Source organism: Aptenodytes forsteri, unplaced genomic scaffold, assembly GCF_000699145.1.
Source record: "Aptenodytes forsteri isolate BGI_AS27 unplaced genomic scaffold, ASM69914v1 Scaffold93, whole genome shotgun sequence".
Lineage (NCBI taxonomy): Eukaryota > Metazoa > Chordata > Aves > Sphenisciformes > Spheniscidae > Aptenodytes > Aptenodytes forsteri.
The window spans coordinates 2516960-2544827 of record NW_008794665.1 but is presented as its reverse complement, the minus strand read 5'-3'; the positions used below and the strand labels follow the sequence as shown (position 1 = coordinate 2544827).

The 27868-nt window shown below is 38.8% G+C and overlaps 1 protein-coding gene across 1 annotated transcript in view; it reads right to left on the bottom strand.

Annotated features, from left to right (window-relative positions):
- Positions 1-27689, bottom strand: part of SMARCAD1 (SWI/SNF-related, matrix-associated actin-dependent regulator of chromatin, subfamily a, containing DEAD/H box 1) — a 45883-nt gene extending 18194 nt beyond the window's left edge. Inside the window, exons 1-8 of the mRNA XM_009273537.1 lie at positions 27488-27689; positions 17315-17489; positions 13865-14042; positions 11749-11812; positions 7329-7417; positions 5194-5283; positions 4446-4530; positions 2574-2965 (exon numbers count right to left, since the gene is read on the bottom strand). Coding sequence (XP_009271812.1) covers positions 2574-2965; positions 4446-4530; positions 5194-5283; positions 7329-7417; positions 11749-11812; positions 13865-14042; positions 17315-17489; positions 27488-27689 — 1275 coding nt within the window. The remainder of the gene's footprint in view (positions 1-2573; positions 2966-4445; positions 4531-5193; positions 5284-7328; positions 7418-11748; positions 11813-13864; positions 14043-17314; positions 17490-27487) is intronic.
- Positions 27690-27868: the final 179 nt, after the last annotated feature.

The window sequence follows — 27868 nt, the reverse complement described above, 5'->3', positions numbered from 1 at the left end:
CCTCTCCTCCTAGCCCGCACAGCCCTGCTTTCTGCTGACCACCCTTTAGTTTGCAGACCCCTGCATCCCCATCTGCTCCCCTTGTGTTATAATCCCCAATTCCCAGCAGTGGAGAGCTGCTTCTCATGAACTTCTGCTCCAGCATCTCCCATTTGGGCATCACACCTCCTCTTCTGTCTCAGCTCCACGCTTGGGCTTGCTTCTACAGCACAGGCACCTGGGACCACCCTTTGAAACCTCCCGCCCTCAGAAAGCAACGCGCAATTTTAAGATGTGAATATGAGGAGTAGTCAGAAAGGCACTCTCTCAGAGCACACATCCCAATCTATTTTGTTACCTACTACTCTCCCTATGCACACAACGTATTCTGGAGAGAGGCATCACTTCTCTGAATGAGGAGACAGACACCTAAAGCTTCAAGGACATACCCAAGCACTCTTTACGCAAGTTAGTGTTTGAGAGGAGGCGCTCCCAGCTAGTTATCTCCAGCACTGAAGACTGGAGTATGGGCATTTCTAAATTGCCAAAGGAATTAATCCTTGTCAGCAAGGACATTTTCAGCTCTCTCCATTTATTTTTTGAAAATCATGTTTGTTAAATTTTTTTCTGTGTATTTTAAGTGTTATTAGATCAAGTTAAACATCTGTCTTAAATACCTGCTCCAAAGAAGTATTTTCAAGCATTCTTAATAACGTAATAACTTCACAAGCTTGAAATTCGTTTTAAATCCATCTGAAAAAAAAAATCTTAGTCCAACTTAAAAAGCTTGTCTAAAATAAAAAAGCCGTTTTAATTTACATTTTCCTGGAATAAGACATTCAATTTGCAAATAAGTAGGCTTTAGTCTTAATCTCAGGCTGAGAGCCTTAAGATCCTCCTCAGTTCTAATAACGAACAAGTGGTAACAACTTCTAGTGCTTTACATTGTGTTACAAAAGATATCATTACAGTAAAAAGAGACCTTAAAACTAAGCCAATTTCTTTAATGCTGAAACTGAATCACCTCTTTCCATTATTCTACCACTCTTATTAATTAGTAGGAAAAAGTTGGGTCACTGAGCTACTGGATCTTTATAAACAATTAAATCCACACTGATATGAAACATCTGCTAAAATCTGCTGCAAACTACTTCTACTCTGGGCAAGTATTCACAACACTACATAAACATGTGGTTGCTGACAGCAGCAACCTTTATGAAAGACAAATTTTGAACACAAACAGGCCCATGCAGCTTTTTTTCTGTTAAATATTTTACACAGAGAAAAGGAGAACAGCCCTGTAGCAAATATTTCTGCAAATAATTAAGCTCAGGCAAAATCCAACAAGTTTAGAAAGGAATAGCCGTATGACAGATGTTCTGTGAGAAGCCAAAGGCTTGGGGCAAAACGGATTTCTTTTGCAGCATAGCTGCATCTTGGGTTTTTTTTTTTTTTCCAAGTATCCTCCTCTTGTCCCCCCCCTTGCAACACAACATACAAAGATCATTTTGTTTTCCTTAAAAATCTGTTTAGTATCTCTTATTGTTTTGTGATAAAACATTTCACACACCAAATAATAAATGTTATTGTTTTACACATATTGAAGAAGTTCTATTCTGCTCTGAAAAAATACAGGCGGATCTTGCATACATCAGTGGGGGAGGTTTCAGAACACATACTGATGAAAAAAACATACCAATTACTCTTTAAGAGGGCCTACGCACAGTTACTGCTTTAAAATCCTAAGCACTAATAAATTAAACCAAGAAAATCTGCCGTAATGCACTTCAATTTTCTTACCAGGACATTGCTCTTACCAGGTCTGATGTCTTCCAGTTAACTGAAACTGCATGAAATATGAAGGCAACAAACCATGGGAAACATTTGAAAGTAACACCCCAGTGACAGTAGATAATCTACTTACCAAGAGATACCGTTTTCCCTTCTGTTGTGGATTGTGGTTTAGCCTTCTGATGCTTTACCTTTTATTAATAAAAACACAGCAGCTTGTTCCACTAAAAAATGGCTGCACTGCTCAGCTAGCAAAACCATGCTAGAGACTAAGGTGCAGTAGATTAAAGGAGAGAGGGGAGAAAAGAAAAAAAAGAAAAAAAAAAAAAAAGAGAGACAACTGTTTCTTGTATGAAACTGAAAATATCCATGCTGGCACCTTCAATCATGGAGCTACCCTGGAAGCTGCTGCTGCTGCTGCTATTCAAGTGTCTGCAGTAAAGGTCCTGCCACGTTCTTGCCTCCTGCATGGGTTTTCAGCTACAAGAGCTCAGAACAGACTAGCAAACACCTCCTTCCCAAGTGAAAGCTCTTATTTCTTCTTCTGCAGTGAAATCAACCAACTTTTTATGCTACAGAGTGAGTGACAGTAATGTCAGCCAATCAGCTTGAGTTTTCCAGGAAAATCACCCCTTAATTCATTCAAAATCAGGTCATATGACACTATTTGAAATGCTATTGGCTTAGGAGGAACATAGCATTTTAGCCTAATCAGGATAAGGCCACCCATCTAAGCCTCCCTAGGCTGAAGCCACCTTGACTGTAGGCAGGCTGGGGATAGGAAAAGAAGAATGCAGACCTACCAGAGCCTCCCAGCTGTTAAAGGGCCGGAGCGCTATTATCTTCTGAGCCTTTTTCTGAGAACACTGGGGAATCAAAGTCAGTTCGCTCGGGGAAGCATCCTGCAGGAAGCTGAGGATTTTCGCTTTGTAGCCATCCTCCATCACTTCGTCGCCACTGCTGTAGTCCTCGTCAAGGGAGCTACCACCATCTTCAGAAGCTGACTCATCCTCTGAGTCTTCCGTTTCTCTTTTAGTATTCCAAATGCTCCTTTTGCCTTTGTCCTTTTTCCGAAAGCCATTCTGCTCCTTCCCGGAAGATTTCTGCTTCGGCTTCTCTTTGCTTTCATCACTTTGGCTTTTTGCCGAGGCTTCAGTCCAGTCAGAAGCTTCACTTTTGGGAGGAAATTCCATGCCTATGCATGCAATATAGAAGGCAACAAGTCAACGCATACTGGTTAAGGGCAAATTCAAATCCACTGTTCTTCCAAAATAAAACCTATATAGATATAAAACACAATTCTAGTATTTAATACACGACTCAACAGCAGGTGTTACTAAGAGAAAAGAAAAGAGGAGCAAACACCATACAAGTCTGTTTAAAACATGTAAATAGTACCAACTGTGAGTATAAGATGAGCAATGCTAATTTGTATACTGCTCAAATAGCAGAAGGTTGTAAGTAACTATCTTAAAATACAGATGATCAATGCTATGTAATATGTGTGAGCTGCAGAAGCTCTGAGGTAAAAGCAGATAGTTAAGAACTCCGACATATTGCTGGGATGAGATATTGGTCCCACTCCACCCGACTGCAGAGATATCAATTCTGCTGATTTCAGAAAACAAGCCTACTTTCACCACGAAAATTACATATTTTTTCCATTTTAATGCATCTCAGCACAGCATTAGAGGTGGGACAACAAAAACATGCACTTGTTAAAGAAACTGGAAGAATTAGGTATTTCTGACCAAAATAACCTCTATCTTACTTTAAGACAGTAGGGTTATCTAACAGAATGTGAGCAAGTAATTTTCAGAAGTTTTTCTTCCTTCTTTGGGAGAAACCACTTGTAACACTTTCTCTTCTGCCCAATCCCAGCTTGCTGCTGATTGACTCCAACCCCAATGTCTACCTCCTCAGAAGCAGCAGCAAGGACCCAACCTCATGCATACTGATAGCTCTCTCCACTTGTAAAGAATCCAATTAAGAATACTACCCTATCCCAAGAATACTTAAACAGCTGAAACAGCAAAACATATGCATACCCGACAGCTGTGTAACACACTGAAAAGCAATCAACTCATTAAATAGTATTTAATACTATAAATAGTATTTAAGTTATAACTCACAGTTATATCACCGTTCTTACTCCCTACTACATTTAATGCACTGATATTTATAAATTGGTTGCATAATTTAAAGCCTATTTCTAGTATTTTTCTCTCCTAGAATACATTTTAAAAGGATAAAATAGCGTATGTCACTTGTCACTTATGCAGTTATTTGCAATCACCGACTTACAAATTACTCCAGTTAAAAAACAAAACTTATTTTTAAACAAGCAGGAGGGGAGCAGGTGTCAGCTTTGACACACTTCAAAATATATTTTATGACACACCCATAGGTAATTACAACTTCTTATGTAAATCTGTATTAACAAGGCAAAGATATTTATCTCTACTTACAGAGCAAAAGATAAAATAATCATGACACCTAAAAATACAGAAAAATTGAGTTTCCTTCTTTTATCCATCCCATAATACTGATTTCAAGTATCAGTGCAAGTTTCTAGGCATACTGCTGTCAGGATTGTCATTGCTGGACATTAGAAAAGATTTGTATCACAAGTCTGTTTTATCTTGGGATAAAATGGACTATAAATCAGTCTTTACCCTCATCATCTTCCGCAAATACTCTCAGGGCCTCCAGTGCTTCATGAAACACCCAGTTATGTTCCTGAAGTACATCTCTCAGTTCCTAGTAAAAGATAAGAAATTCCGTATTGTGGTAAGATAAACAAAAACTAAATTTCTGTGCATAACAACATTAAGGTATTAACACTTAATTTTAATTGCACAAGGCAAAGAAAACCCCAGTAAATCAGATGATTCAAAATAAAGGAAATCAAAAGGAGAAAACCCTTCAGTTTAACCTTACACACTCAGTTTAGGCAGAGCTGCACTCCACTTTTCAAAAGGGTAAGAACACACATAAACAAGCTTTGCTTCCAACAATTTAAAGCACAGTATTAAAATGCCCTGACCAGTTGCTGAGTATCGTCAGGTACTAAACTAATACAAAGCACACAGTATATCTAGTCATCCAGGGGAGAAGAGTGTGAGAGAGAGGGAGGGATAATTTCCCCATGCATTTTTAGAACAGGTCATCAAATCTGACTATGCCGGGCTTGTCACGGGACCAAAAAAGTAGGGTGAGAAGTTCCATATAGTCCTGATTACATCCAACTGCTCTCAGTTCAGGGCAAGTTACATTCCAAAAGCAGCAACAGCAAAGACCTTCCTACCCTGGGGTCTTTCCAAGAGTGCTGCTGGTGTAAGGACTGTTTCATTTGGACTATCAACAGCTGCAATCTTCTTAAGAAGTCAAAGCCTGATGTGCCATCAAGAGACATGAGCTCACCTCCTTATCCAATCCAGGGAATGTATTTTGCAGCTTCTTCACAAGCATCTCTTGCCTCTCCCATTGTCTTTGGGGTTCTGACTCATCCAGCTGCATTAAAAAAAAGAAATCTATTAGGTTTAATGTAAATTACGAGCATAGAAACAGAAAAAAAAAATTAAAAACAATCAAACCTAATCAATATTGCTTATCCTTAAAGAGCCACTCTAAATGACAAAAGCACTTTAGACAAATCCAAGTTGCAGAAGTGATTCCTCATACATAGCCAATGATCGAAATAAGATCAAAGCTTTCATAAGCGCAGAAAATGTCTTCAGTCATGAAAGACTGGCATTCTTTACTTGATAAGCATACACAGTGCAAAGTTACATACCTAAATATAAATAATTTAAAACTATCTAGTTTGTATTTCTTTAAAATAAAAAGTTAGTAGTGATTCTGGATATTTAAGGCAGAAGATGGCAGCGTTAACAGTCAGTCAGTTCGGTTAGATTACCAAGCGTGCAGTATTTAACCCATCGGAGTCTACAAACATGTCAAATGGTGCGTTTATATGAAGGTTTACAGGTAAAAATCCACACATACTGTGTCACAACACCATGGAGTCACATAAAAAGCTGGCAAAAGTTTTCATCAACAATAGCTTCACTAACAGCTACTATCAGCCTCCAAAAAGGGAGGTTTCTTATGAACGAGTGCCAAAACTTCTACATGCCACAAGCTGCTCTGTTATGTATTCACCACAAAGAATTACGCAAGTTTCTTCACAGAGCTTTGAATGCAAAGTGGTTACAGATCTACTTATCTACAGCAGAGATGCCAACAGGTTTGATCAATATTTATTTCACTGAATGATGCTATTTGCTAAAAGAGCACAGACCAGATCACCCAGAAGCACTCCGAGTAACAGAGGACACGGTTCCTTTCCTCAATGAGCTTATAGTATCATCAAGAGTACAGCTACAGTATGTACAATAGCTGGCAAAGTATGCTCTAGTCTTAGGAACCAGCTTAGGAACCAGAGGAAAAGCAAGAGCGAGAAAAAAAAACCCTGCAAGTTTTCTCACTACAAGTCTCTATTATGAATTCTAAAAACCCATGTTTCAGCCTTATTTTTCCCTATCCTTCCCCTTTTAACTGTAATGGAACTGTTAAGCACAGAAATCAAACTGCTGCATGAAACCAGGTCCAGTGAAGCACTGTTTGCTAGGCTGGCTGGGTAATAATTCAGTAAAGTCTCCTTTGTAACCTAACCCAGGGGTCTGGTGAGGAGGAACAAACCCAAACCCCAGCAAATTTTGCCTCACAAAATTCACAGCTCTCCTCCAGAAGTAGGGGAATATCTGAGTAATATTATTTTTGCTCTCATGGAAAAGTCTGTTTTCTTCATTTTGTTCTGACCGAGGACAATATTTAGTTAAATTTCAACACAAAGGTAGTCACCATCCTCCATCCAGCCTCCAGTATTTACTGTAGAATTCCCTTTCTCTACCATAAGTGGTTTTCAAGGATGTCTACTGGGATGCCTGGGAGCTGGCCTCATGACAGCACTGTAGGACTGTGCATAAGATCTGCCAAATACCAACCTGAATGCACCAGGATCATTACATAGTTCCTATTTATTAGCAGAGGTCAAAGTAATTATTCCTTTAAACGTAACCAATTCATTCCGTCGAAAGTTTTCCCTAAGTCATAGTTTCAAATACATACGTAAACAACATTACTCCTGTAACACAGAAGAACAGTAGCAACAGATGTTGAACTTCATCTATTTGAGGAAACACAAGGAATGACCTGATGAGACAACGTGATCCGTAGCTTGTAACTCCCACTGATGTTCACAAGAACTGAATGGTACTCGGCGCCTCACATACTGCTACCTGCCATCAACCACTTCCACGAAAGCAGTGAACAGGCTATTGGGATACAAATCCACAAACACTAAAGAACAAAGCAGGTAATTCCATTCAGAATTGCCAATGAGAAGAAAGTAGAAAAACCTCATTCAGATGGCAAAATTTAAATTTGATTGGATTTTCTGATAAAACACACCAAGTTCATGACACCACTGTCATTGACCAAGTCAGGTAATTCCACTTATTTTACAATGCACAGAGAGAAAAAACAGTACTTACATAATTAGCTTTTGGCTTTTTTGTGACTTGCTCATTTCTGTTTTTGCCATTTGTGGGAGAACCTTTTAGTTTCCTTTTACGACAGGCAGCTTTAAAAAGCATCGAGTCAGAAAAGAAGAATTAATTACTTTCACTAAGTTCACCCCAAAACAGTAGGATCATTCAAACCAACACTATAGTAGCTACTTATTAACTGCACAAGATGTTTACCAGTCTCCATAATAGTTTCCTATTACAGTCCACAGATACATTGAAACTTCAAGCAAAGCAGCTGCTTGAAAGTATGTGTTTATTTACCTCTAAGTTTTCTTTAGTAGTTTGGCAATTAATCAAGCACTTACCTCTCATATATAACAACTGAAATAGTTGTTTGTTTGTTTGTTTTTTTTAATAATTGCCAAGCGTTTTACACACAAGTTGCATAAAGGTACGTGTCTGTGTTTTTATTCAAGCTGACTGCTTTCAGAAAGTTGGTATTTAACCAAGGCTGAACCCTAATCGTGAGTTGGAATATGTACATCACTGCCAATCTGGAAGTACTGATGATTGATTTCTGGCTCAGGTGCACACCAGAGAGGTTACACCGAACAGTTTTCAACATTAAATCCAAATGTCTGAAAGAAAACTATGCATATTAAGTTGCTGATAACTAAATATCAGTGATAACCATATTACTTATGAATAGTTTATATGAGCCAGAACTTTCTGAATATCTTTGGGCCCTGGTGACTATCAAGAGATTATCATCTTAGCATTAAGACCTGCCCAGTCAGGTGCATTTTCTGACTGCCGCCGTCCACAGCTCATGAAGGCAAGAACACATTACCACTGTTTCTCCACATTAGCTTTGCTTGAAGCAGCAACTGTTACCAGACCAAATTACTGTAAAAATTCCTAGTCCATGATCTGAAATAGTACTGCAACTTAAATCTTTTTTGAAGACTGACTGCCTGCAGAGCTTTGATGTCTGATACCAGCAGCTCTGGCCAACCTCCCCTCCCACACTGCCAAAGGAGACCAGTGAACAAGCACGCACACACGCGCGCGCGCACACACACAAAAAAGCACGCTTGCTTTCCAATCCAAAAGACTGCCTGGATGATCAAAATAGTTTTAGTTGTGGAAAATTAAGTAGCCACATCTTTGCACAAAAAGACATTTTGTGTGGAAATACTAATTTTTCTACCAGACTCACTCACTCACTCTGACATCAAAGAAAGATGTGACATATAAATATTTAAATAAAAAACAACATTAAAACATCCCAAAGACAGAAAAGTAAAGCATCAGCAATTCTTCCTTAAAAGAAGGCTCTTGCCAGAAATACCAGAAAACACTGGTAAGATTTTTTCAAAGTCTACGTATTTCTATATATAGGTATAAATATATACAAGAGGCACAGTTCAAAGCATCCAGAGAATGTGCCAATGGAGGGGAGATGGCTCTCCTTCACTATTCAGACCCTGACCTTTCTGCCCAAAAACCTTGTTTAAACAACATTGCCAGGAAAAGCCACGCTACTAGCTTAAGTCTGAGAAATGTGCGTTTGTCTTGATCTCAAAGCTAAGGGCTGTTAGGCTGCTGTTGGGTAAAGCACTAGAAGTCACGGAGGCCTCATGCTATTACTGCTTAAGCTCAACAGGATGGATAATTCTGAATAGGAACAGTGACCCTGCAAATCTCTTTGCCCTAAAAAATACATGAGCTCCATGTAAGACTATTTTGAAGATCTTCCTGCTTTGAAGTCATGGGCTGAGCACTCAATAGTCTTTGAAGAAAGCCCGATCGTGAGCAATTTTAGAGGCAATTAAACTGTAGCAAAGGATCTGGATAACCATGGTCTCAGGAACCTATGAACACATAATTATTTAGAAATTAACATGTGGTCTTCTGAAACCCACCACATCTGCAAATGACAAAAAACCCCCAACTTTCTGAAAACATTCACTTTGCAAGGTACACTTAATTACTCCTTCCTGTGCTAAGGGAGCATACAGCCGAGGGGATGAAGAAACTCTATTACTGCTAGACGGGAACCATCCTTGGAGTGGGAGCAGGGCACACCAGGCCTTCCAGAGGAATCCTTGTTCTCTCTATAAATTTTATGATTAACGAGCAATGAGAAAAGCAGCTCCAGGGTTTCAAAATTTAGAGAGGCATCCGTAATTACTTCCACTGTTATTTGTCGCTACCACTACAAAAACCCCTTATTACTGTGACTTCCCCTGCCATTACAAAAGAAACAGTCATTTCTGCCTGTTCAAAAAGCAGTGAACATCAGACAGGTTTACATGAGGCTTCAGCTCAGAAGCACCCTCACCAATTTCATGGTCTTCAAGATGTACAGAAAACATCGGAAACAGATCACAAGCAGCAGGTATTACTATAACTTCACATCTTTCATTCATACACATATTTTCAGTGTGTCCCATCTAATCTTCATACCTATAAATCATCTGCAATGCTTCTTGTTTTAGCTATATACAACTACTGAATTCAACATATAAATACAAGTTTTTGTCTTTTGAAAGGACAGAAAAATTTGAGGATGACTTGGCCACACTTTTTTAGCAAAGCCATGCTTCACAAAACTGTATTTTGTCTCTGACCTCTCACACAGTCAACACTTCACAACAAGTAAAGCATATCATAAATTGACATAGATAAGCAGATGTTCAGTAATGTCACCATTTTTAAAAAATGTGTCCAAAATGAGGTGATTTATACCATCACTTTCAGGCATGCTTACTCCTAACTAAATATTTTATACAACAGCTGTGGTTAGTGAGAATTTTGCTGCCAAGATTTTTCTGTGGGCTTGTATTGAAAGGATAGGAAACAGCATTCTTAGATCAACACAAAAATGGCCAAAAGGCAGGGCCTACATACCAGAAATCAAAGTGGTTTAGTTCAAACACTATGAACTGCAACAAAGTTTAAGGATATATATTAGCTTAAATTGGTTTAATATTATCAAAACCCTTAAAAAGTAATCATAGTCTTCCAAGAAGGGGTTTACCAGGAGCAGCAGCACTCAGAAGTAGTGTGTCCCTCAAAAATATGCCAGCTTTAGTTTTTCTATTGCCAGCATCCAAGAAGTCCCATCTATAGAATCTGATCATGCACACAGTGATAACCTCAAAATGTTGGTCTGGTTGGGTAAAAAAACCCAAACAAAACACGAAAGCAACCCTTCATTAAAATTAGCCCAATGTTTTAAAGCTTTCCGGTAATTGTTAAAAATCTTTGAAGTTGTATATAAAAATCAGAAGATGAAAACATGGTAAGTACAACAGGGGGAACTGAATTAGCAAAAAATCTTCCACTTCAGAAAGGGAGTAAAACTGTTCTCCCTCAGCACATGAGCTTCCTAGACAAATTGCTTCCAAATCCATAGGATACTGCATGAAAAGACACATGAACCACTTAGAACAACTAAAATAATCAAGAGTGATCATAAATAGCTTTTTCCATTGTACCCAAACCATGAAGATCTCTCAGGAAAACCATGGACAACTGAACTGCAAACAGATGGAGACTGCTGAAATGGATCAGCTTTTTATAATGACGTTAATATTCATACCAATCTTCCACTCTTCCCCCACCAACCCCAGTACATCAGTCAAAAAGATTAATGTAAGACAAGAGATTTAACCCTGGACTTAGGTGATGTCAAGAAACAAACCCAAAGCCCAAGAATGATGACCCTTTTACATGCTTACCACTTTCTACACACTCCCACATCATGTGTTGGGTTTTTTGGTTTGGTGGGTTTTGTTTGTTTGTTTTTATAACAGCATGAGACTGCATAAATTCAGATGCAGAACAAAAACCCCTAAGTAAGCTCTGAGGGCTCAAAGGCATGGTTTCGGGGATGTTTTGCAAGAGAACTGCGGGGATTTGTCTGATGTTTAAGACTAATAGTTCTTATCCAGAATTAGAAGCAAGTCTTGAAGTCAACTTGAAGAGAAAATTGTGATGAGCCTTGATACAACAATATCTAGTTATGAGTGACTACATACTCCAGTATATTTTTTTCCATACCACCAGATTTCTCACCTACAAACATTTAGAATTACTATTGCTAACCCACTACTATTTGCCTCAACTTCTGGGCAAAGAAGGAACCAGCAAGAACAGAAACCACTTAAGGACCCACATGTAAAGCAATCCTGAGCTTCACAGAACAAAATCCCCTTTTTTGTTCTATTTTTGGATTTTGGTCCTCATCCTCTTTTCATCTTTCCCCTTGCAAAGCCTGTAATTTCAGTTTTATGTTATTACAATAAACAAACAATAGTATAACTTTTAGCATATGCTTTACCACTTTTTAAATACCGCCCAACCAACTTTACTTCACTGAATTAGCTACAGCTTCTAAAGCTTGTTTTTGGTTTTGGGTTTTTTTTGTTAAACATACCTTCATCATTGAACTTCAAACCAGCAGCTATTGCTTCATCCATTGTGCGTGCTGATTCTATCAACTGCAAAAAAAAAAAGTCAACTGCTAAGTGGTGAGATTTAATCCAGTTGAACAGAGGAGGACAATGATAGATCAGCATGACTGAAATACAATTTAAAAAAACACCCCAAAAATAGATGTATTATAAAATCCAAGAACAAAATTAACAGGTACCAAATTAGCTAGACTGATCACATAAGCTGTATTTGGAAACACTTTAAAAAACCTACCAGAAAACATTTTTAATACAATCTCATTTATTATCGCTTTTTTTCCTACTTCACAAACACACCGTGCAGGTTTACTTAAAAGCTTTTTTCCAAAAACTATTCAATGTTATTATCACAAAACCAGATGATCCAAAAAACTGATTTCTTAGCTCATAAAATGTCTGTATGCTGTTATGTCACATTGGTCGATTTCCTGAAAGTACATGCATGAAACTTCTAACAGGACTCAAAGTTTTGCTATATTTCCCTACAGTCCTAGATTCTTTCTCCATCCACGTGTAATCTCAAAATAGATCATTTTTACAAATTAATTGGATCTTGAGACTTTTAGAATGCTTTTTGCAAGTAAGATAACTCCAGAGAAGCAAATGGCTTAAAGGTTACAAATATGAAAAAACACAAAAAATGAAGTTATGAGGAATCCTGATTCCCAAGTATCCGTCCACGTTTGTAAACAGCATCTTACAATTTTGCTATAAACACACAATTTCCTTATTAAAAGGCTCATGATTTTTCCTTAATAGCCTTCATCAGTTGTGTAGGGTTTGTCAGGACAGACTGTTCCAGATCCTTCATGAAGGAACAACAGATTTGCCTAATATTCCTCCGTCTTCCTTCAAAACTGTTGTGGATATGTAACTGTGGACAAAAATTTGCACAGCCTCTCTGTACTACAAAGTTCTGCTGATACAGGAGCTATCTTACCCTCTCCTGAGAATAAATACCATCAGCACTACATACCACTGAGTAGGGAAAAACACCACTGAAGTCACAAAACAGCAGTCAGACACACCACGTGTCATTTCTAGCTAGTTTCTAAGCTACAATGAACTGTTATCACTCTTTGGTTTAAATACATTCTACATTGCCAAAAATTGACACTTCATACGTTCTGGACATCTACAATGTAAATTTTATTACAACGTCCAGGAGAAAAGTCCTAAAACTGTTATTTGCAACCCCTTCTTTCTTCCTAAAGTAGAAAGCCTAAACGTAAAGCCTGATCCACTGGGATAAAAACACCCAGCAAGGAGCACCAGTAAAATTTCTGTATTTCTTTAATGGCATTTCAACAACCAGGAAACTTAACAGATTAATTTAAACACCTTTAGCTTTGAAAACTAAAGCTAGTGAAAACCTAGTTACATATCAGCACTGAAAAGTAACCTTACTAAAAATATATTTTACTGTACTGAAGATATTTTACTGTAATGTTACCATAATGTTACTGTAGATTTGTACTGTACACTGGACAATGGCCAAGAGTATCTCAGGTTCACATGTCAGCATAATCAGAATAAATTATAGTAAGTTCAAACCTACTCTCTTTTTGCTTCATTGCAAATACTAAAGGCTTTGAGTATCAGATTTCATAAATGCAAGGGTGCAACGTTTCATCTACTGGAGAAGATGGCAATGATTTCACTCATACTGTATTTACTCAGTTAGCTGCACTCCAACAACGGCAGTTATTAATTACAAATAGTTATCAACCAAGACAGCTATAACTAAGATTAAACGTCACAACAGAAAGAAATAATAGAAAAATTTTCTATACGCTGGAATTCACTGTTGCTGAGTTGATCTAAAGGGTTTTTTAATACATACATATATATATAAAGTGTGTGTGTATATATATTCATTTTTATATATACATAAGTGTCTGTGTATGTATGCATGTGTATATGGAAACGTTACATGGCTGTAGTTCCCCTAAAATACATTACTTTCATATACCGTTTTGCGAACAAGAATTAAGGCTGTTCCCTCTTATAAAGCCAGAGGCTTAGGAATACTGCCTACAGAAGTCATCAAAATAAATCAAAAGAACAGAGCATTATTACTTGTAGTAATTCTTGGTCACTTCTCTGGGGAAAAAGTTCCTTCAGTGTTTGCAGCTTTGCATCTCTGATGTCTTCCTCTACACCCTTCTTCGCAGCTGGCAGCTGATCCCCACCATTTACATACGCCAACTGGGGTAGTTCATCTTCAGACTGCTCATCATCGTCAGACTGTTCAGAGCTACAATATATGGGGAGAAGAAAAAGAATTAAAATTTATTTTTGCTTATGAAAGTTTTACTCTACCAGAAAGTTACTGTAAACCAAAACCAACAGGATCACACAAAATGTGTTTAGATGCATTCACTAACACTGAATCAAACTTGTACCCAAAGTGATACCTCATATTCAGGACAAAATAAAGCATGTATGACTACATACAGTCTTCTGTTTGCAGTAAAGACATTTCAGCTTAGCAAAGGAAAGAAGAAAGGAGGAACACACAAGGGAAATACCACGACTTACCCTCGTATTGCGCTATAAAAGGTTACTTACCAATTTAGCAACAACCATCTTAACACATTTCATCATTTCAGCTACCTGAATTACATCAGACCATCTCAAGTTTGTCTCAAACAGTCTTGCTACTATTTATTTGCCCCACAGATGAACAGGTGTGGATAAGTTCTTTGTAAAAACTTTCCAGGTGCAGTATCAACTCTCTGTCCTAGTTCTCAGCTCACTGAGAAAGAAAATTCAAAGATCCTTACGCAGCGTCTTAAACATCTAAACATGGGAAGAACCTTTCTGAAAAAAGCAAAGTCCTGAATTTACTGGAAGATTTATTATTAGAGCTAACCTGTAGGAAAAGCAATCCCTATATATTTTTCACGATATTCAGTTGCACAGACAAGGCAATGTAAGCACAGGTCTCCCATCCTACTGCCCTCCACAGACATGCAAGATCTCCTTTCCCAAATGAAAATTAATTGATCAGTATGGAGTTTGCCATTTCATAGGGACTTCACCATCAGAAAGGCTTTCCTGCAGGTCTCTTTACACAGATATAGGTAAAAGACTAAAAATAAACCTGCTTTTCCTCACTATATCTTTCTTTAGCAGTTGCGACAGGCAGGTTGCAATACAATTCTGAAAAAAGTAGTAACATGCCACTTATGTAGAAGATACATACTATTTTGAGACAACTGTTCATCAAATAATCCTTTTCTCTCTATCCTGTTCAAAAGGCACATACAGCCATGTGGACTCTCTGGTTGCGCCTCATAGAGTAAAAAAATCCTCAAAACAAAAAATAACCCAAATTCCTCTTCAAACCACCAAGCCATCTAGTTATAAGCTTCAGAAGGTGAATCCAGCATCCCCTTTAAAAAAAAGCCTTAGTGAAATGGTATATTAAAATTCTATTAGCATATTTCAGATCTTTTTGCCTTGATAAGGAAAAAAGTTTCTTTGTAAACTGCATTTAAAAAAGAAAATAAATCCAAATGGAAATGGTAGCACTGCAATTACCCTATCCTTTCCTATCAGGGATTAACATCTAGATACTTGTCAACAAAGCCAGAGTTGCACACACCATAAATCTTGTCCTCTCTGTATAATCACATTCTTATCAAGCGTGAAGAAACACTCATTGAACCACTAAACGAGTATGACTCCGACCCACAAAACCTTGTGTTAGAGTTCTGCTTTTTTCCAACTGAGTCCAGACAGTGACTCTGGTAATGAAGCTTGAGGCACACTTCCTTTTAGGAAAGACGTGCTTTCTGCTCTGGACTTTCTGCTTTCTGCTCTATCACTTATTCAGGATAAGGGGGGCTGGGATACCCTGGGGGGGGGGAAATCACAAAACCCCCAAACACTAGGTAACACATGCACTAAAATACACAGTGCAAAGACACTCGATTGACTGATTCTGTGCAAAGCCAGGCTAAATTCAGCACAAGCCAGAGCTCATAAGCCTGGACAGATCCAAGCTAACTCCTGCCATGCTCTCAATTCGTTTATTAGCTCAACCAGAACGTCACTTGTGAGACAGCTTAGTGGGTTCAGTACACAACAGTTAGCACCTGAGCCAACACACCATGCCAAAGTGTAAGGCACTGGGGTGCCTGGTGCATAAGAGACCAGTGGCTACACAAGAATAATGAAGAATACAAGAGGATGTAGCTTATGTTCATCAATCCCACTAAGGGCCACTTTGCTGTCCGTCTCTCACTTCCAGTAATCGGAATACAGTACAGAAACAGCAAGCTGTGGCTCTGCAAGTTGGATCCTGCATGTCTTATTAGCATTGGCTCCTTGTGGTACAAAACCGCTTGTACTGCTTCCAAAACAGGTTGATCCCAGAAGCAGTGTAACTATGTTTACACAGCACTGCACACAAGCCAATTCGGTGCGTGCAACCAGCTTGCCGTCTCTGTATCCTTGCACAATCTACAACTTAAACCATAGACAGAAACAGGGGTTCACTCTGCTAACTACTAAATTTTTTTTTTTTTTTCCCCTTACCAAGTATCTGCCTTAAGTTGAAACTTCGGGGAAGACGTATTAAAAAAAATTCAAGAATTTCAGATAAATTTCAGATAATTTCAGCAGCAGGGAAATGCATTATTTCATTTCTGCTGACAAGCTCCAGTAACTCCATGCTCTGCGTAAGGACTGAAAATCTGACAAGAGACTATGCGGGTTAAGGTTGCTATTCCCATAAAAGTTTTCCGCAGATTAGTTCAGCCAGACTATCAAAAAAGCAGGTTAAGCCATCTTGTTTTGCTTAGCACAAGAACATTTAAGGGGCACAGACAATTACCACATTTCAGTCACACAGACATGTAACTAGCAGGTAATAAATACCAGGGGTTTCTTTAAACCATTCCAACTGGTTGTGCAAGATGTCTGTCTGCATCTTGTCTCTCCTGCAGTCTCAATGCTGCCTTTTTAGCACCTACGCAAGTGACTCTTGTGCACTATTCTCTTCTCTCCCAGTTTATTCACAAATATAAACTTCCAAATCACTAAAAAAAAAAATTTTCACTAAGCATAGCGAACACATCATGCAACTAATACTTAACTTGTGCTCAGGAACCTCTTACACTACACACTGAAGCTCTACTTACTTTCCTGTCCGCTATGGTTTCATAAAAAAAATGAAACAAGCTAAAATCCACTCCAATATAGTTTAAAACTAATAAAGCAAGTATTTTATGGTTAAGCTTTCAAGTGTCATTAAAAGGATTTCAGAGGGGCAAATGCACAAACGTATAATGAACATCACACGTATCATTCAACATCACAGAACTCCTCCCTTGTAAGTGTCTTCTCTGAGAAAATGGCTTAAGAGCTGGATTCTTCTTCCCTGGAAATCCAGTAAAGTTTAGTTAGGGGCAGGTAAATCACAAACCAGTAAACCAGAACTCAGATTTTCAATTCAGTATGTCAATTTAGAACATTACATCAGGTTGCACAAACATTACAGAAAACTGGCTTAAAGCATACATTACAACTGCATCTCTCCTTGGAGCCCTGTTTTCTTTCGCAGCACTGAAGTTTCTTGGTTCTTCATCTTCGCTGTCTGAAGACACATCTAGGAACTGTACCCCTCTTCGATGCTTCAAATAAGATCGTTTCCTTGTCCTCTCGGCTTCAGGAGTTTCTGGGATGGTGGAGTACCCTGTGCAAGCTATTTCAATAGGAGAAAAGATAGGAGACAATGACTTATGACTTACAACTTCAAATATTTATCTGTACGTAGAGCATCAGATAGCTATGATTTCTTTCTTATACGCAGCAACCTTTTAAACAGAACTCACATCCTTATGCACAGAAAATTCCTGTAAGCTGTATTCCTTAAAGTGGTGATTTACCTGGCAAAAGATCCTCAGCCCTCTTACATCAAACAAATAATTTTTATACCACAAAGTTTAAGACATCATGTATTTTAGGTTAATAACTATTTATAAACACATTTTTATTTTTGGAAAAATGAATAATCAGCAAAATCCTCTGAACTACTTCCAGGCTGATCAGGACATGGATAGAAACATATTGGTGTATCTGATGGCTGATTTATGATCTACTTGTCTTGATAGCTTTTCAAAAGGGGAACATCTGTGTTATACTGCAGAAAATTAGGAAGCTACACCAAGGAATTCGACAGGTAAGTTGCAACTCCTATAGAGATATAATCTGTTTAGTTACTCTTCTCCACATTGTGCTCCAAATGATCCTTAAAAAGGAAACTTAGCATATAGAAGGATGCTTTGTGTTATATACAAAGCATCAGGATATACAGAATCTATACATATCAGGATATGTCACTATGAAGACATCTCACGAATCATATAATACCTTCAATGACACTTGCAAAATTGAGCCACTATGTGTGCATTAGTATGTATTAACTTTTCAGTTCTGAACATGCTTGTAAGACAACCAAAAGTATAAGCAGCCAGTCTATTAATATAATTCCTGAATTAGTCATGAATAACGCATGACTAAGTCCCCCAGTGTCAGCTACACCTGAAACCAACTCCATGCACATACCTAGATGGGGAAAACATGACCACACAGGGAAATCTACACAAAACCTGACATACAAAATAAGTCTTGAACCTGAAGTGGAGGAAGGATTAGAACACTGTAAAACAAAATCAAAAAGCCTATGCTTTATTAGACTTTGCCCCATCGCCCTCTTTCAGCACAGTACCAAATGCAGCTAAGGCACAGTATGCTCTAACTGCATATATTGTGTGTTTCAAGGTGGTTCTAACTAAAACTCTGATGCTCCCGTATAAGCCTGGGCAAGGTAAAACACATGGTTTAATCCACTGTCTACAGAGGCTAGAACTGTTCTGCTACCATCTTTAGAAAACCCTAAGGAAAAACAACAATTTTTAGTTGATACATGTGGACTTGAACATGCAGCTTCTAGCTCTTCTGCCTTTAAAAGCTGCATTAAACAGAACTAAATACTTGGACGCAATTGCCACCTCTTATGTGTGCTATTTCATGTCAGTAATTGAAGAAAAGCACTCAAGGCGTTTTGCGAAAGGTATGAGCCAAGAACCGTACGTAGCCTGACCTAGTGCAGCAGTCCCATGCATTCAAGACTTCATTCCTTTCTACCACTTCACCATTTGTACAGCCAGTGCTGGAAAGAAAGAATAGTTGGTAAGTCGAGTAACTTTGTTTAAGACCAGACAAATTATGGACCCCAGAGGCATATGACTTCAGAGAGGAAGAAGAACACATGGAGCAGAGAACATGACAGCTGCAGCGAGCATTTTCTGTATGAAAGTAATCTTGCCGAAAATAAATTTAAAATAACTCACTGTGGCAGCATTTGATGAAAACAAAGATAAATCCTAAAAGTACAAGCAATTTGCTGACACGGGAAACTACCAGGTGATACTGGCTTTGAAAGGGATAGGTACCCAATAAACTAAAAAAATATGGTACCAAATGTTACATAGTGCACTACTGAAAAGGAAGAAAACTTGAAAATGGAGCTTAACACTGGTTAAAGGGATGGGAGTGAGCGTTCCTCAAACTTATTTACATTTCCTCATGGATATTAAAGAAGGGTTCAATGACAGTTCAAAGAAAGCAATCGTTGAAGCCTTAAGCCTTCAGATGACCTTAGCTACGCATAGGAAGAATCCTATCAAAAATACGAAACGCATTTCTAACCAGGCATTAGCCCATCAGTTTGGAAACAGAAGAGCAAGAAAAAGGAAGAGCACATAATTATCATCATCTCAGCTTTTAATTCACAAAAGAACACCACAGTCTGTCAGAGAGTTAGTTACAACAAGTAAGAATTGTCTTGTTTCGGCATCCTGTTTCAGCAGAGAAACCCATGTTTTAATTTCCATCTAAAAACCTCTACAATCTGGCATGTCTGTATTTCTTACTGACCAGATTTAGTAAGAAGGGGTTTGTCTGTCTTTCATGCCAAAGAAGAATCCACTTCCCAGGTGACTGGCAAGTTTTACCTCCTATCTGCTGCTGCTGCCACCCAGCCCGCACTCACTTCTCTGCTCCAGAACCAGGGGCACACAAACAATGGCCGCCTCCTGCTCCCCTCCTGGCTGATCAGGACAAAGGTCCGCTGGCAGCAAACGCACACACACAATGGGGACCCCTCCAGCCGCTGGCTTTAGACACCCAGTCTAAGGATGGAGCCTCAGTCTCCTTGCTTGCTGGCATGGGAGCACAGGAGCCCTCAGGGCCCACACCCCACTCAGGTTGTCAGCACAGGCCCCCTTGCACAGGCTTGCAGACACACACGCCATGGATCTCTCCACCCTCTACCTGGTGGCTGGCACCAGGTCCCCTCAGCTCGGGCTGTCCCACACACAAATTGGCAACTCAGACCCTCTGGTCCCTCCCTGGCTTCCCAGGCCGCTTCACCTGCTTGCTGGCTCGCCCCCTGGTACCCCCACTCCCTCCACAGGGGCTGTGCAGGGGGGTGGCACCACAGACACACAGGCTTCCATGGCCTACGCTGGCTGTCACTTAATTTTCCACTCTGGTCCCTCCAGCTGCTGGCACCCCAGACACATGAGCCCCTGTGACCCCTGGTCCTCACTCCAGCTGCTGGCACTTAGACCCCTGTGCACACAGAACTGATTCCCCTCACCCGGGAAAGTAGCTAGAAGAGGATTTTAACGAGAAGACAGGACTAACTCTGGTGATCACGAACAGGGCATGGCCAGACAAGTATACTGACCTGTCTACATGTAACCGACCCCTGTTATCCCCTTATCCCTCTATTTTTCCCATGCTTGTTCCTCTTCACTCTGATCCCTCCCCTTCCCCACCTTCGGTTGCTCCCCTTAAACATCCCATAGCAAGTTTTGTACAAACCTAAAAAGCTCTTACTTGCATCTCATAATAAGTCCCATACTCCCAAAGGTAGCAACCCCCCTCAGCCTGAACGGTGCTCCCAACAGCCTTGCTGTTGACTCACAGTGACGGGCATCACCCTCAACTCATGGGGCTGACGGCTCTCCTGTGACAGCCCTGGGAGAAGCCAGGGCAGGGTCCATTCCTCCGATTAGGTTATTCAGGCTTCCCCACCCACCGCTGTGCCTCTGTGCAAAGACGAGCCTTTTACCCCGTGACACAACACAACAAATCCCACCTATGTGGCTGGTATTGAACAAACAGGAGCTCCCCACTGTTAATAGTATCTGATGTAAGTTGTAAGAAGGTGGGCGAGAACACAAAGCAAGAGAGAACAGATAGAAGAGACCCCAAAATTAGAGAAAAAATAGCTAAAAAAAAAGTTTTTTAATTGCCTCAGTGAAGGACAACAGACAGTACTATAGTCTGAATTGGGGTGGTAGATGGGTGAAAAAAAAAAATCTCCACACCCATTTCCTACACCAAAGATCTTTGAATCATGAATAAGAAAACAGACTAAAACAATTACACAGGGAAGGTGCGGGAGAGTCGGCTACAAAACTCCTGGGAGAGTTGAGTTTTAGTGATAGAACTGTCAGTGTAAGTCCTCATATAAAAGGATTTTGCATCCTCATAATGCAAATACAGCATCATGGGCATCCTCTCCCCTCTAGTGCATCAATCCTTTCTTAAAACTCACGTGCCTATAATCCAAACACCAGTGCTGCTTTCTCAGCTGCTAACTCTGGAACCATAAATTTCAGCTGGAAATAAAGGTAGTTTCTTCTGCCTCCGTTCACTAACACAGAAACTTGCTGAGTCAAGCTACTACAGAGCATAACACCAGTTTTCAAAGCTGATTTGCCAGCAGACTAGACACAGAAGAGGCTAGAATAAATTCATCTGATAATCAAATGCAGAAGTGAGCTACATGGTGTCTAATTCCTTCGTCTGTGATAAAAGGCCTCAATTTTAATTGAGTTATCATAAAAATCTAAACCTTTTCTATCACTTTCAAAACATGATAGAGGATTATGGTAATGATTTTTAGAAGAGGCAGAAGTCTCACTTTGCAAAGTAATCTTGTTATCTTGAAAAGCCCATACATGTGTAAACTTAGGAAGGCCTAAAAATTACTAGTTCTGAAGCAGTAACATACTGTCCCAAGCCAGGCCTCCCTGCAACCAAGACCAATATGTGGGCAGTAGAAAGTTCCTCAGCGGTACCTTCTTCTATCTATCCATGTTTGGAAGGAGATGTCTTGTCATTGACACAGTTGCTTTGCTTTATCTGAAAACCGTGTAAATTAAGACGAATATAGGAGAAGAGCAAGAGAGACCTTTGGGAATGTATCAAAAATTTTTATTAGATTTAAACATAAAGATGCGGGCAAATTTATTTCAGCAATTCCTCTCTAGCTAAGAAAAACAAAGCAGAAAAATTCTGAAGATTATAAAGTTGGGCTAGCTGAGCAAGGGCTATCACAATGGGACAGAAATACAAGATGCATAAAAAGATGTGACTGGAAATATCAAAACATGTCTACAAGAAACATGAGAAGCTCACATATCTACTGAATTAACAGAATTGATCAAGCCAGTTTTCATGATCTTTGCCTTGTAGGTTAGCCTATATTCCAAACACATTCCTCCTGCAAGTAGCATGACACACAAGTGACAGGTATTCATGACAGCTTTGCTAAAAAGCATCCTGTTACATTAAAAAAAAAAAACAACACAACACACAAAAAACCACCAAGGAAAGTCTACAGAATAACAGGGTCTTAAAAATAATTTTATTCTTTGCAATATAAACCTTGGAAGAGGTTTAGATTTAAATAAAAAGAGTATTTACTGTTTCTCTTGGTGATTTCTCATTTTATTTTTTACTTTAAATAGCAATCACTGTCCAGTCTTCATGACAACTCCTAACTCCTATACCTGTGAAATGCTGAGTTGCCTGCAAAAAGCATTCTCCCTCTCAAAAAAGCAGTATTTCCTTCTCCCCCTCCTCCACCTATTCCACTGTTTTTTTTTGGGGGAGCAGAAATCACATATGTAATAAAGTCCTCATATTTAGAGCAAATTATAACCTTGTAGAATAGTAACAGATTAAACAGTTACTGCCACAGCATGTAATTACTGGAAGCAGAATTTCCTGATTATAAGCAATTAAAAAGGACTATTAAAGAATGCCTGCAATCGTAAGACCAGTGTTTGACTCTAAGGCCAGAAATAAGAAAACACGTAAGTATCCCTAACTGGAGACAAACAACAAAAAAAAAACCCCAACAACTGATTTTTGCTATCATACAAAGAGACTCCATGAGAATAACTGGATCAAACTGTCTATGATTATATGGAGACAGTGTTAAGTTATGGATGAAGGTACTCAAACGCAACTGTTTTCATAATGTTAGAGCAAATATTTTGTTTAGTTTAGTCAGTAAACTCACAGCTTCAACTGCTCTTGAAAACACTCCACCTTGAACTTTTTTTTTTTTTTTTTTTTTTTACATCATACTCTCTATAGTCTTTCGGGAAGCATATACCTAATGCAGAGCCATAATACATTGCCCTATAATTCTAAATAGAACCTCCTACACAAACCATACATCACACTCAGAGAAAGCCAGCCTCTTCTCTCCCAAATAAAAACAGAACTGAGGTAATACTTAAGAGGCTTACCACGTTTACTGACACTGCACAACAAACGTTGTCAAATGGAAAATAATTTCCACGTGGTTTTGGAAAGCAGTATCAAATGCATGCTGCTCAAGTCTACAAGCTAATTAATATTCCATTTTCAAAGGAAAGTCCTTTTCATTTGCTAAAATAATCCTAAATATCAGTGTAACTCTAAGGTGCTTCTCAAAGAGACCATTTTAAAATGATGATTACTTCGACACGTCGTCCCATGAATCCTCAGAAGAGTTCACTAGGTACCGCCATCATTACTTTTTTCCAGAAATGCTTTAAGTAGAATTATACTGTACAAACTGTGACACAAGCAAAAGACACGACTTCCTCGGATCATGAAGAAAATGATAACAGATGAGAACAAAAAAAAAAGCAGTCCCAGTGCAAGTGAATGATGTGACACTCTGAACATCATAACCTGAAAGTGCAGTCATTTGGGTCATACATGTGAATTGTACAGAGGACATCAACAAAATCAACCATCAATAACAGGATTATATATAGTAGTTTAATTTCATCTACAACTTTTATTTCAATTCATTGCTGAAGCTTTGTAAGCATGCTTTTTGAATACAAATCTCATTCTGAAATTCATGATCATAATTATGCTAATTTGTATAGCTCTAATACAGTTCTGCTCCACTTCTACAATTGGAATAATCTCATTATCTTAGCACACCAGGCTATTTACATAATTAAAAACATCTAATTGAAAATTAAGAAGATAGCTTCACTGTTTTCTTAACAGACTAATAGAAACCAAATGTGCATATTATTTACTAAATATTACTAATTTGTACAGAAAATTGTAGTAAACCACTCCAATGCATTTTTCCAACTCTTTAGAGAGGTATCTTTCAGATATAATTTGATAATTGCCCCCATAGTTGGTTTCTACCCCTCAGTTAAGTGATGTTCAGAATTACCACCTACAACTTGGCTGCAAAGTCACTGCAAGCCTGCGTAATTTTGAATATACACAAGTGTACAAAGACGATCAATTTTTCTGGCCATCATACACTTTAAAAAGCAATTTGTGGTAAGGTATGCATGTTCAATACAAAGCAACAAGAAGCATTACGTACATACATACCCAGGGTGCAGAACAATCTACCAACATTAGTTTGTTCTGGGAAAACAAAACAAAACAAAATAGCTAAAAAGATAATGGTGTTTCATGACACAATAGACATTATCTGACTATTTTTTCCAAGTTGAATGACATTAGAACAATAATATTTTTCGTTAGATGCAAATTTCAGGACACATGACAAAACAGAAATCCAAAGAAATCCCTAGGAAATGATACTGAACCATTTGCACTCCTGAAGGAAGAAGTCCGATTTTAAAATTCTTTTTACATACACAGTATGAATGCATGATACCAAATTAAGTAGGACAAAAAAAGCCATCAGCTATTTAATAATTTTTTTGCTTGTGTAAGTGCAATAAAGAACACTCTCCTCTTGTTTCTTCAGTTTCATCTACCAGTTTCACAGTGTTTTGTGAATCCACTGTGTTTGTCTTAAGAAATACGAGTAATTGTTGTCCTCGCATGACTTATTGCACATTAGGGCAAGTTATTTTTTAGTTAACTTGGTGTAAACTGCTTCTTGTACAAAACTACTCCATACTTTGACTTATGTATTTAGCAGTAGAGAGAGCACACAGTGCCATAAGCTGGTTCTCTCTGTACCTTTTCCATGATAATACAAGAAAAAGACCAAATAGCTGCCAGTTTTATTTGACCCAAAGCAAGAAAACTTCTGTCTTCCTGTCGCTAATTAGGAAACAAGGAGGACAGACATCTGCTAATCAAATCTAGTTTCCTCTTTTACATTTAAGTGCCTCATATCCCGCAGACAATATTTGAGTGTTTTATTTTCGGTTAACTTCTATAGATGTAGAAAATGTTATTTGATTTGTAACACGATTAATTCCTTTAAATGGGTTACATAACAATGATGTCCAAATAAGTGAAAAAAAGTCACCAAACCACTCCATCTTCTTTAAACGCTCAATTCTGTGAAAGATGAAGCATTACGTAAATGCAAAGCACCACTAATTACAACTCGATTTTAAATGTTAATTAGCACCCCAGTTCTACAGCAGCATCTGTGTCCATGGACTCATTTAAGTCGGCCACTTGCTGTAATTTTGTCTGTACTTCCACAGTACTCTGTTTTACTGGTAGCTACCATCATCTCCCACTAGTTTTCCTAACAATTACTTAGCCTTCCACAACACTTCCTCTTTTAGGCTGCTCTTCATCTTTCCTTTTATTACCTCATATCTAAACTCATATTCATGCCTCTAAATTGGACATTACATTTCTTCTCCTCAGTCCTACCCCTATAGAATATAAGCCAAGGGACATCAGTATTTTGAAAAACAACAAGCTCCAAAGTTTGTTGGCCTTGGTAGTTATGGTCTGCGTACATGCTTCCGCTGACAAAGTCAAGTCCACAGGCAGATTAAAGGAAAAAAATATAACAACAACATTAAAAAAAAAAAAAGAAATCACAGAGACAAAACAAGCCACAAAACAAGCAGCACCATCCATTACTTCACATCTATGTTCTCTGTCCAAGAAGGGCACCTGCATTCAGTAACTCCTACACTGTACAAGACAATGCCTTATCACAAACAGGAAGACACCACCTGTTCCAAAATGCACTTCCACAGAGTGCCAGTTTTTTCATGCAATCCATTACAAAGCACACACATGTAGAAGCCACAACTAACAGTTGCTTGCTTCTTGTGTTAAGTTCTCCCTGCCACCAAAACATCCTGTCTGCTAGTGGACAGGCTACTAAATGCCAGACAGACAACTCTCAAGCCAAGATTTTGAGGGGTTTTTATATTTTTTTTAAACATAAAGCACCAATTGATATTTAGTAACGTATACATGAAAGCACTCCTGTCAACTGAAAACAGTCAACCTGCACAAAACCAAAACTCATGGAATAGTAAATATCAATCTACTATAATATTGACTTGGCTCAGCTTTAAAAGAGGAACTACTCCTTGTACATGAAAGGTTCTGTTATCGCATAGATAAGGTACTATGATAAACTGCCTTCCACCAAGGGAAAGCTGTATGCAAAACAAATGTAGTTAAACAACACCAACTGATACTGTTGCTCCATTACTGACTAAATGCATAGTCAGTCTGATCTCTCCAGTAACACTTGTATCTTGACATCTGTATCAGAAGTTATATGGAATGACCGAAATGTGTAAAATAATCAGCAACAAATAATTTTTGTTTTTCCATTCTTACTCCTTCAGTAACAGAAAAGCTACTGGTGAATGTGATTATGCAGTTGACAGCCATTACAGTTGTTTATTAGTATTAACTGATGAATCCAAACAGAAACAGCACACCTCTAGTGCATCAGCCAAACAAACCAATAAATTACTACACAAGCAAGTTTTTCACATTTCCATGAAAACCACAAGCCACTGCCAGAAAAGAGGACAAACACTGCAACAAAACTATTAACACAATCAGCTTGTGAGAATCAGCAGCAGGTTTCTCAGCTCTTTACAAAACCAGGCCTAACTGAAAAGAACGGTATTGTTTCTTTTATTTATCTGTGATATTCCACATTGCATTAGCCTAGGACTCTAGTGAAGAAGTTAAGTCTATGTAGTGTTGCATTTATCAGACAACTAAAAGGTTTTTTTCCTTTGAAAACCCTGAGGTACTATATTAGTGTAAAATAAATATCAGTAAAGATAATTAATAAATAGGAAAGCATAACATACTCTAAACATTTAAATTGTAGCTTGTTTACTCAACTGAAAAAAATCATTTCAGCTTTAGTTATCAGAAGGTTTCCAACTTGAATGTAAATGCACAGGTTCAATTAGAGCAAGCACCGTTACAAATAAGGATACTTTTGTGGAAATTGCTGTGAAATATGTTTGCATAGAACAACATATTTGTAAAATGAGCAAAGAGGGGAAAAAAAAACAAAACAAAAGACAACAATTATTTTATTTCTAGAAATGAAGTACTTACACTGTTCTTACGCTACGTGCAAAACACCTGACTCACCAGTTATCTCTGTCACATCCGAAGCTGGAGTATCTGGCCTGTTGCTGTCATCCGTAGCTTCATCCTCATCCCCTCCAGCAACGCCACCCGCTGCAGTAGAATTAGCCGCCTGCACCTGGGCTGCCGAAGGAGACACGGTTTCCTGCTCCGCGTTTTTTCTCTTCCTCTCAAAGCGAAAGCGGTCCAAGTTGTAGAGACTCATATTGGTAACCTGTCGCTCCTGTCGGCAGGAGAGAACACGGGCTCGACTGGGCAGTTTCTGTGGGAAAAGCCAGGAAGAGGGAAGAGGCGGGCAGGGCTCGTCAGACACAGCTCAGAAAAACGCCGGCAAGTGACCGGCGGCCGCGGGGGCGGGCGGGGGGGGCCCCCGCCCGCGGGCCC